Here is an 11,179-nt window from a genome sequence, read left to right on the forward strand (position 1 = left end):
ATTTATCAAAATAACTTCGCATACACATATACGCTTTTTTTAATTATTATATACACACACACATATATATACACACATTTTTTGATTCATAAGTTATATATATATATATATATATATACACACACACACCCAACAACAACAAAAACATAATATTTTTAATCAAAATTATATTTGATGGCGATCTTTCATAAAATAAAATTCATTTTTACCATTTTCATTGTGAAATTCTTAAAAAGTATTATTTTCGATACAAATGATCAAATTTTATACTAAAGTTAGTAAAACAATCTTTCTATTGAACTAATGCAATTTTCAAATACTGATCCAAAACTTGGAGGAATAAGTTTAGCTATGAACATATTTGAAGCTATCTTGTTCTAACCCATTATGTGGCTACTAAAGAGACATTTCATGTGTTGTTTTAGTAACAAGATTTTTTTAAATGAGTCAGTAAATTGTTAATCACCATATAACGAGTTGAAAGAAATAGATTTAAACATGTTTGGTGCCAAACTTTATCAAATATTTTACAGATATAAGAGCACATTTTACAATAAAAAAAAGAATTAAGAAAAATAAAGTTATATCTCTATAACTATTAGACCAATTATTTTTTTTAAGAGCATCATTGGACTGATTCAATTATATGGGGGGGGGCCAACTCTTATTTTTGTATACTAAATTTAAAAAATATAAAAATAATTATATATATATTTAAAAAAATTCAAAATTTGGGGGGGGGGAACCTATTACTTACCTCCGCCCCATAAGTATCGAAGATATGACATCAATCATAGAATATACATAAGCATTTTATATAACCAAAAATGTTGTGATTACATAAGTGGCATAATACCAAAGAATCACATAAGAGTCAAGACCTTTTTTGGTACATAACAAAATACAAAAATAAACTAGTACCTAAAATTAGGTTGGAACAAGACATTATTTACATGTACCAAACCTAGATCTAAAATAAGCTAATACAAAAAATTAGGTTGGAACATGACTTCATCAACATGTGCCAAGCCTAGGCCTAAATAAGCTAGTACAAAATACAAGAACAAGACATCATCTACATGTCAAACCCAACTATTTACCACCAGTTTGTCTTGAATTTCCTCTTGGCGTTTTTCAAAAAAAGTTCTTTGAATTTCGGTCTTGCTACTTGTATCCATAATCATTATTTTTGGTCCTCCTTTTCCATTTCAATACGAAGTATTTCCTTTTCAATCTCAATTCTTTCATCCTCTTTAAGTATTTGAATCTGAAGCCTTTCCTTTTCAAAACAAATTCTTTCTTCATCCACTTAAACCCTTTCCTTTTCAAAACCAACTCCTTCTTCATATCGAATCCTTTCCACTTTGATACGAAGAGCCTCTTGTTCTTGGTCGTGGGCTTCTTGAATGTAGTACAATTTCTTTGCCAAATATTCCCCAAAATCTTTATCACCATCCTTTTCATTTCGATTAGCCTTTTCGGCTTTTATATCAATCAATCTCTCGAACTCCGTTGTGTTATCATCCCCCCCCCCCCTCAACTTCACCAATTGAACTCGAAGTTTGAGGTACCCTTTTGATGTTTCCTTAGGCGTACTCTACTTTGGTTGGTTCTTCAGCAAAAGCCATCAATGTTCAAATTGGAAATTTCTATTATTGTTGGGTGATGTAGCTTTATACAAAGCCTTTGCTTGATCAAGCTAAATTACGAAAAAAAAAAAAAAATTAACATTATTAGTATCTTCAAACTATTGCTAAATTAATATTTTGACATTGCAATATAATTTGTACCTTGTCTTTGTCAGTCGCATAATTTTGATTCTTTTCTTCAATTTTAGCCATGATCCCACAAAATTTACTTGTCTCCCTATTAACCGTAGACCATCGACTTTTTAGGGAGGAAGAAGAATGATTGGTTCCATAGGTATTGTGCATGCTAAAGTATTGCCAAATTTTAGTAGTAGATGTCTCTTGCTTTTGCTCATTACCACGCTAGTGTTAAGCCATGCCGAGACAAGGAGGACGTCTTCCTCCACAATGAAGTTGCCCACCCGTGTTGCTGTCTTGGGGGTGACAATTTCAAGTTTTGGAGAAGAATCTTGAATAGACATTGGAGTATTTTCAGATTTTCTCAAAAATTGTGCCTCAAAGTTGGAATCAGATTGTAAGATATTAGCATATAGGGATATGTTATCATGTGAATCTATCCCTTTTAAATAGTTAATGTAAACAATGACACAACCTACTTATAGACACTCCTACAAAGCACCCAAAATACCAAGATTATGAGATGACAAAATAAGTCAACCAACTTAAGCAAGCATTTAGAATTTCTACCACAATTAATTCCTAAATGTAAAGAAGACAACCAACTAAAGCATTTATGTAGAATTTCTCCCCATACTAACAATGGCTGAAACTCCAAAAGGGTACCAGCTAACAACTGACAATAGGTCAACTAACAATGCAATATTGAAGAATTAAGTCTAATGACAAAAGAAAGATAACTATTTAACATTTTCGTCTAGCCATTGGATTCAATTTCACCAAGTGCAGTACCCGGATCATAATTCCATTGGGATAACCAAATCCTTCAAGAGCAAATCAGTAGCTATTCCCAAAATTGAACCCAAAAAATTGACATAAACACTGTGATTACGTCTTTAATTGGACCCTATACTATATGTCATAAACACAAAGTTGTTATTATGCAGAAACTTTTAATTTTCTCTACTTATCCAATGATTTATCCTACTTGCATGATTAGCATCCCTATAGATCATCAAGGGGACTCCAACTTAGAAGGGGTGGAGAAACAAGCTTTGGATATTCAAATTACTTGGGACATATGTAACATCTTTGGCAACGATTTGGTGACGATATATACAGGATATTGAAAAGAAAGCTGATTATAGAGCTATTGAAAAGAAAGCTGATTTACAAAGCTAATTTCAAACGGTTATAGAGGAAGAAGAAAATAATAGATGGAGCTGGAGCTGAGAAATTTGAGACGTATAAAAACAATAACAAAGGAAGAAAAAAAAAATAACATACCTCCGTATCAAAAGCCCAATTAAGCTGGAGCTGAGAAACCTAATCCAATTACCCAAATGGTGAGAAATAGAACTAGACATGGCAAAATGGGCGGGTCAGGTCGGGTTCGGGTCTGGTTAATCGGGTTGCGGGTCGGTCGGGTTGACCCGTATTTTTCACATGAATTTTATTTTTATTTTTATTTTTATAAAGAAAACAACATGTATTTGCCATTTAGAAAGTTATGTAACAAATTACTAGATGTAAAATGCATTATTTTGAATTCACCACTTATATCAAGAATGAACTTAGTTAAACTTATTAATATTTATTCAATAATTTTAAAATTATACAAATCCTAACATTGCTATCTAAAACAAAATAACACAAAGATAACTAAAACAAATACAAAAGTTTTATTTCTACACAATATCAACATTCCAAAATATAAAACAAAATTACAAATGACTTATTGGATAACTCATTTGATAAAAAATACAAACATGTAAGAAATTTACAATTTTGAAAATTAATTTTATAATCTATTCTCAATTGTGGTTGACACTCTATTTCAATTTAAGATATACATTAAAGTTTGTTTGTTTACTTATTTATACATGGTCCCTTTTATGAATATCATATCATTGTTAAGCAACACACACTCTAAGAAATATCATAATTTATTTTGAAAAGTAGTTTATTTTGGACATAAATCGTTAAAAAATAGGTCTAAGCATTCATAATTTATGCTAATTTGATACTTTGACTTCACTATTTTTACACTTGTGAATGTTTCTCACACATGTCTACAATTTTAAATTTATATTTTTAACTCTACTGTAACTAGATTATCTTGACATGTACTTTACTATTTGATATCTAAAAATCTTTACTCATTATAGAATGCTCAACCATTTATCTCTCAATTAATTTGCATGCAGTTATGTAAATATATCAATTGTTTCCTTAAAACTCACAACAAACAATTAAATCAATATTGTTTTAATTTTACTATTTTTTTACCCAAAAAAAGTTTTAAAAAAATGATTTTGGTTCGGGTCGGGTCGACCCGCAACAGGTCAACTTGTTTTTGCTTTGGGTCAAAAAAATCGGGTTTGGATTGGATTTTTTCGGGTCGGGTCGGGTCGGGTCAGGTTAGAAAATTCTGACTTGTTTTGCCATATCTAAATAGAACCCACCAATTCTTACCCAAAGAATTGATGATTTTGTCGAAGCAAGATGACCAAAATGATTGAAGAAACCGTTGAAGTGAGATGATCCAAACAAAACCCCAAAACCGATGGAGCTTCGAATAATCCCAAATCCAAATGAAACCCATATTTAAACCAACCAACAAACCCAATCAATCTTTAGTTTGTGGACGGAACAATACAGTGAAGAGAAAAAACATGTAGAGGGAAAGAGAGTGATTGATTGGCATGGGGAGAGCGATGGAGCTTCGATGCTACATGGATCCAAATGAAACCCAAATTTAAACTAATGTTTCAAAGCCCTAGAATCTTTGGTCTGGGAGAGAGCAATACAGTGAAGCGAAAAAAAAAGGGTAACATGAGTGGCATGGGGAGAGCGATGGGGCTTCTGCAATTGGAAGAGAGAGGGAGAAGAGTGAGACTGAGATGAGGAGTGTTGTAGCCATGTAGCATGAATTGAAGAGAGAGAGAACGCTAGATATTTTCAATTATACTAATAATATTTATTTTACATCCAAGTGAACAATTGGTTCTAACCAACTGTTCACAGGTTACAAAATTTTTTAGAAACTCATTCCTAGATAGAGCATGCTTTTTGAGGTTTTGGTTGTAAAATAGCAATTGGGGGTATTTACACCCCCCTCCCCAATGCTAATGCTCTCAATGAATCATTATCACGTGATGAAAAGGAATTAAATTAGTATTTGAAAAAGAAATTACATTGCACACCTGTGGATTTGCTCCTACTTAGGGCATTCACATCCAAAGTTATAAAAAAAAAAAAAAAAATCTATTTTACTTCTAAAAACTATTTTACCAATTCATTTAATAATACACTCAACATTTCAATTTTTATTTTTACATACAAACAAATAAAATAATATAAACCATACAATAAAATAATATTAATTAATCTTCTATCTCCTCATTTCTTCCTCTCTGTCTCTCTCTCCATTACAAAGCGATCAACCAATCACCATCGAACCACCACCACCACCACCACAACCATTAGTAACCACCATCACACATACACATACCAGGAATCAAATAAAAAACCCGCAACCTACCCATTGACACCACCACCGCATAACCACCAAAACCCACAACCCCCATGCCACCACCACCACATCACCCCACAAAACTCACACCCTAACAGACCCACAGCCCACAATGTCTCCACCATAGCCCCAACCAACCCACAACCACAACCTACAACTTCTCCACCACAACTCCAACCAACCCATAGTCCACAACCCACAACTTCTTCATCACAGCCCCACTCGACCCACAATCCACAACCCACCACAACCCCACTCAATCCACAACCCAAAACCCACATCTCCACCACAACTCCACCCGACCCACAACTTACAACCCACCATGTCTCCCCCACGCCACCACTACCACCGTATGATTTGAGTGAGAAATGGGACGAGGGAGAGAGAGAGGGAGAATGAATCACAGAGAGAGGGAAGAGATAGAAAATGAATCAGGGAGAGAAGGGAGAAGAGAGAGAGTCAAACTTTGGATTGAGGGAGAGACCAAGAGAGATGTTATGAGATAGAGTCAAATAAGAGAGAGAAAGTTATTAGAATAATAAAATTTAGTTTTACCACCCAACTGCAATAAGTTGTAAATGTACCAACTTATTGTAGCAAGGTGGCAAATTTTGTACAGATACATACCTGAATAAAGTGGGTTTTTGAGTGAATTTGGTTGTAAAATAGCAACTTGGGGAGTTTTACACCCCCAATGCTAATGCTCTAAAAAATGAGTTAAAGTTCCAAATTACAATACTCACATGGCCAGTGGCCACAACATTTCTTAATAATTGCGTTACTTTTTTATTTTTAGGCAGCTCTGCATTTAAGTCAGGTGGCGTTAGGATCAACTTTACTTGTAGAAATATATGTACTTTAAAAAACTTATATATATATATATTAAATTATCCTATTTTGATTTTTTTAAATAAAAATGTTGAACTTGACTTGAGAATCACAAGAATTTGGGTTCAACAAAAATAAGAGTAATCATACATTCACAACAAATTCTATGTGACAAGTTATTACTAATTTTAATTTGAACTCAATACTGACATCACTTTTTTACCCACCAATAATAACATTTCGCATAAGATTTATTTTAAATTCTTTTGGACATATCATTACTCCAAAAATAATTCTGCTCCCCAAAACATAATCCTTAACCCCTTAAAAAAAAAAAAGGCTTAAATAATAATAATAAAAATTAGCCCAAGTAATAACAACAAAAAATCCAAACAAAAACAAAACTAGACTAAACAGCAATAAGTGAATAAATTCTTTAACAAGAAACCTATTAAAAAATCTCTAATCTTTTAAATTTGTAACTCATTCAATCCATTCGAAAAAAATAATTCCTAATTTCATTTTTCCTTTAAAAACTATACTAAGAAAAATATTATGACCGTGAGTTCTCCTTGGTAGTACTGACAATTGTGCTCTTTTTGGCTTTGTAGTCACAAAATTTTTTGCTCTCCTTAGCGATGCGACTCACAACTATAGCAAATGTTGATACTGTATTTTGTCCAACCTTGGTTAGCATACCAAAATGTTAATTCAAGCCCTAAAAGTGAAAACTATGCTTTTAAAACTTAAGAAAATGAGGAATTACATGAGGAAAAAAAAAAAAACTTTTTTTCTTTTATTCCAATCGGCCCTAGAATCAATTAATGGCCAAATAAAAACCTTTGTACATTTTTTAAATGTCAAATAATTTTTTTTAAAATGTGTAAATAGTGCCGTGAGATCCAGTTTTAAAGTTAAATTTGCATTTTTCCGTACTTGCAAGTCCCGTGAACAGTGCACATAACCCACAGAAAAAACGCTAGACACAAATTTTTTCAATGTAATCCAAACTCAACCTTAGCGTGCCAATGGTGCACTATGGGTCCGTTTGGATAGAACTTATTGCTGAAAGCTGAAAACTGAAAACTGAAAATTGAAAATACTGTAGCAAAATAATTTTTAAATGTGTAAAAAATTAATGTTTACTCTTTTTTTACTGTTCATATGCCTTAGTGCACTGTTCATGTCCCATGAACAGTGCACTAAGCGCTGGTCTTAAAAAAAAAAAAAAAAACGTGGAAAGCTGGACGCAGACGCAACGTGCTATCCAAACCCTCTCTATATTTGCCATGTAAGCAATTTTTGTCAATAAGATAATGGTAGGGATTAAAAGAAGAACGATTTTTCAGTTTTGAGAACCAAAATAGGAAAAGAAAAAAATTATGAACTAAAATAAAAATCGGCCAAAAATATAGCGATTTGGCTTTTTTCTTTTTTCTTTTTTTAACTAGGAGAAAATACATGGACGCTGGGTGGTGAGTTTCATAATTAGGAAAAAAAATATGTTGCTCCAAGCCCTCCAACTATAAAAAGTTCAAGCGGGCCTATGATAGTGCAATTAATTCCGACATAAGACACCATACTACAGTTTTGGACAACTGATGCATTGCAAATTAGAGGGATGAGTGGGTCTGGACTTCACTAAGCAAGAGAAAAAAGAATGGGCCTGTGCTTCATAAACTGTTCAACGGGTAAGAGTGAAGAATTCTATCTACACAAGCCACAAACGTTTGTGCTCAGACCTCTGGTGCTAGAGCCTAAGGTCCATCACTTCTCAATATCTTAGTTCTATGCTGGAATTTATCATCAAACTTGAATTCCAATCATCCAAACAGAAAAGTCATCATTATCACCATGACAGATGAGTTTCTTAAATATCTTTTATATTGCCCCAGCAAAAAATCACAACTTAGAAGAAGAATTCAGCGGAACAATCTTTCTCAAATCCTTTCTCAATAATTTTCCAGCTGCACTCTTGGGTAAGGAATTGACAAATGCTACACGCCTTATTTCTTGTATGGTGCAACCTGCAATAAAAAAAAAAAAAAGGAAGATGGTCTAGTTCAATTGGATTTTTATTTTACACAGATCACTATCAGAGAAGCAGAAGGCACCTGTTTTGCAACGAAATCCATTATTTCTGCTTCACCAAGGCAGCTTTGAGGCTGTTTTACCACAACAGCCATTGGCACCTGCCCAGTTTCTTCATCAGGGTATCTGCCAATTAATTTTATGAATTCTTAATAATAAGATACACTAGATTAAAGAGGCAATGTATAAAACTTAGAATAAAATGGCATTCTATTAGATTGAAGAATCTTAGCAACACTTCATTCAAAAAAAAAAATCTTAACAACATCATATCATTCCAAGGGGACATTAATTTTGGCCTTGAATTGAATGAACTTCGGGGGAAAACTGGGCTTCTAAATCAGAAGGAAGTGACACTTACGGTATAACAGCAGCGTCAACTATTTCCCAGGTGAGATTGAAGCAAATGTTCCAGCTCTGCAGGGGCTACCTGCAGACCAATGCATGAGCTCCTAGTAGTGTTCTTTATAGACATAACATATGCCTGGTATGAAAAGAAATAGGAAGAATGTATAGGATGTCTCATGTCTGGGATTATATATACCTGGTATCCCTTGTATTTGACCAATTCCTTAAGCCTATCTACAACAAATAGGAAACCTTCCTCATCAATATAACAAAGATCACCGGTTCTTAACCACCCATCTGCTACTAAAGTTGCGGTACTTGCATCAGGATCACCAATATAACCTGCACTAAATCACCAAAACTGTATATATGTTACAGAAAAAGACTAAAGGCTACTGTGGATCAGGAAAAAAGCTATTCCTGATCAACTCTAGCTCATGTTGGGTTCTTTGCTATTATCCACATTCAATCGTTATTGCCACCTGGAGATATGATCGAGGAGGCAAACTAGTTGTAATACGCGAGAACAATTATATACAGGAGAGTGCATTTTATATTTTTATTTATTTCATTATTATTCAAAAGTAACGCGACTATCCTTTAATAAATTTGAAAGTGCTTCAATCTTTAGTAATGGTAATTGGACTGTGTATTTCCCAATAACCATTCACTATAGTCTTTATTACTAAAAAAAACATGGTAAGTGATAAGTTAGTTATCAGTGATAACTACGAGTAGAAACTGGTGGTGGTGCAATATATATATATATATATATATATATATATATATATATATATAGGATTCCGAGTCATAATGCATCATTCTTTATATAATTTGCCTTCTGTCTCGCCTTTACCTTTCATGATTGAGGGTCCTCTAAGCCAAAGCTGCCCTTGCTTGCCTGGTGGCAAAGCGTTCCCTGTATCCGGGTTTACAATTTTGGCTTCAAAACCTCCTGAGAGCTTCCCTGTTGCTCCCCAATGAACACTCTCCTCAGCACCCCATGTTCTGAACACTCCCATTGATTCAGTTAGCCCATAACACTGCATCATGAAAAATCGTTGAAAGACACTGACCAAAGAAACTAAAAATTACTGGGTATTTCGAGTACGCGGTACTCCTCAAGAAATAGCACATGATTGTACTTCAGGATACAGTAATTTTAGGAAGAATTGATATTTCATTTAGTGTGCTATACTCTTGCCGTATACATGTCATACGGTGATTTTATGTCATAATTTTTCATAAATTGTTCGTGTTCATATCATATCATATCATATATGAGATACGGATCATACCTGCACAAAGGCTACTGTCGGAAACTTTGCCGTGAAAGCAATGATCACATCCTTTGAGACGGTAGCCCCGCCGCACACAACATCCTGCAACGAGCTCAAATCATAGCCGTCCGTTACGTCACTCTTGGCCATCATCACCACAACTGGCGGTGTCAACGCCACGTGGGTCACCCTGAACTCCTCCACCGCTCTCAACATCTTCGTCAAATCAAACCTCTCCGTCAGCACCACCGTCTCTCCCAATGCCACCGACTTCAAACTGAAGGAGAATCCGCACACGTGGAAATCTCAGACTCGGTGCCGAGTGGGTTAGCTGGAGAGATGACTACCCCAAGAGAGAGCAGCGAGAAGTAGAGGATCGGAACCTGAATGAGGTTTTGAGAGAGAACGAAAGCGGTGTGGCCTTTGGAGAGTCCGATGACGGAGTGAAGATAAGAGGATAGAGTTTGGGTTTTGCGAGTGAACTCGGAGTAGGACAGGCGTTGACCAGTAGAGGAGTTGATGAGAGCGAGTGAGTCAGAGTCAGGGCAGGTGGGCGAGTTAAGTCGTCGAAGTGAAAATGCGTAATCAGCAGCTGATATAGGAGTGTGTTGTGGAGGAAGATGAATAGGGGGTCTGAGGCTTTGGAAAATGTTTGTTATAGTGTTGAAACCGCTCTTTGGGTCGACGAGAGGCTTCGTTGCTTGGTCCATGTGATGCCAATGAGAAGAAGAAGCAGCAGCTGTGACCAGTCTTGTAGCTAAGCTGAGAATTTTTTAAGTTTCAGATATTGATTATTGTCAGTTTGTAGGTTGGTATAAGACAAGAAAAAGACGACGTTGTGACTCTTGTGACAGATAATAATATACCCAATATATATGTATTACAACATAGATGCGGTCAAAATCATTCTTTAACAGGTTTGGGAGAACCTTTTTCAAACTATCCAACAAGTAATCAATAAGATTAGGATAAAAAAATTTCACCATTTTTTTTTCCTAATTGTTAAGGTTGATATTGAATTGGAACTAATGAAAGTAAGGGGCAAATTCATTTTTCATAACTATATTTGGGGGAATTTTTTATTTCAATCCTTGTGTGTGTTTCATTTTAGTGTTCGAGTTTTTGGACAATAATTCATTTTGGTCTTTACTGTTGTCTTGCTTACAGAATTAGATGGCATGGTTTAGAAAATGCTAACATGATGCATTTGAAGATGACTTGATTAATAAAATAATGATAAAAATATTTAATTGACATTAAAATACCTATATTTGAATAATAAAAAATATATACATCAAAATAAAACAAAATTACAAATCTTCTTTCTCAAA

At 34.4% G+C, this 11,179-nt stretch overlaps 2 protein-coding genes across 2 annotated transcripts; both read right to left on the reverse strand.

The window, feature by feature from the left end:
• Window positions 1-8,596: 8,596 nt before the first annotated feature.
• Window positions 8,597-10,595, reverse strand: LOC142632119 (4-coumarate--CoA ligase-like 9). The gene is made up of 4 exons (XM_075806538.1): window positions 9,867-10,595; window positions 9,425-9,611; window positions 8,765-8,910; window positions 8,597-8,650 (listed from the first exon to the last, which is right to left on the reverse strand). Exons 1-4 carry the CDS (start codon window positions 10,062-10,064, stop codon window positions 8,597-8,599), a joined length of 585 nt encoding a protein of 194 aa, XP_075662653.1. The 5' UTR covers window positions 10,065-10,595.
• Window positions 10,121-10,558, reverse strand: LOC142632130 (4-coumarate--CoA ligase-like 9). The gene has a single exon (XM_075806549.1). The coding sequence runs from the start codon at window positions 10,556-10,558 to the stop codon at window positions 10,121-10,123; it is 438 nt and encodes a 145-aa protein (XP_075662664.1).
• Window positions 10,596-11,179: the final 584 nt, after the last annotated feature.

The sequence above is a fragment of the Castanea sativa genome, chromosome 1 (genome assembly GCF_040712315.1).
Source record: "Castanea sativa cultivar Marrone di Chiusa Pesio chromosome 1, ASM4071231v1".
Lineage (NCBI taxonomy): Eukaryota > Viridiplantae > Streptophyta > Magnoliopsida > Fagales > Fagaceae > Castanea > Castanea sativa.

Coding starts and splice junctions, on each gene's coding strand:
- LOC142632119 (XM_075806538.1), bottom strand. CDS start 10,064: ATGTTGAGAGCGGTGGAGGAGTTCAGGGTGACCCACGTGGCGTTGACA. Junction 9,612..9,866: donor CGACAGTAGCCTTTGTGCAG/GTATGATCCGTA, acceptor TTCATGATGCAG/TGTTATGGGCTAACTGAATC. Junction 8,651..8,764: donor TCAAATACAAGGGATACCAG/GTATATATAATC, acceptor ATTGGTCTGCAG/GTAGCCCCTGCAGAGCTGGA.
- LOC142632130 (XM_075806549.1), bottom strand. CDS start 10,558: ATGGACCAAGCAACGAAGCCTCTCGTCGACCCAAAGAGCGGTTTCAAC.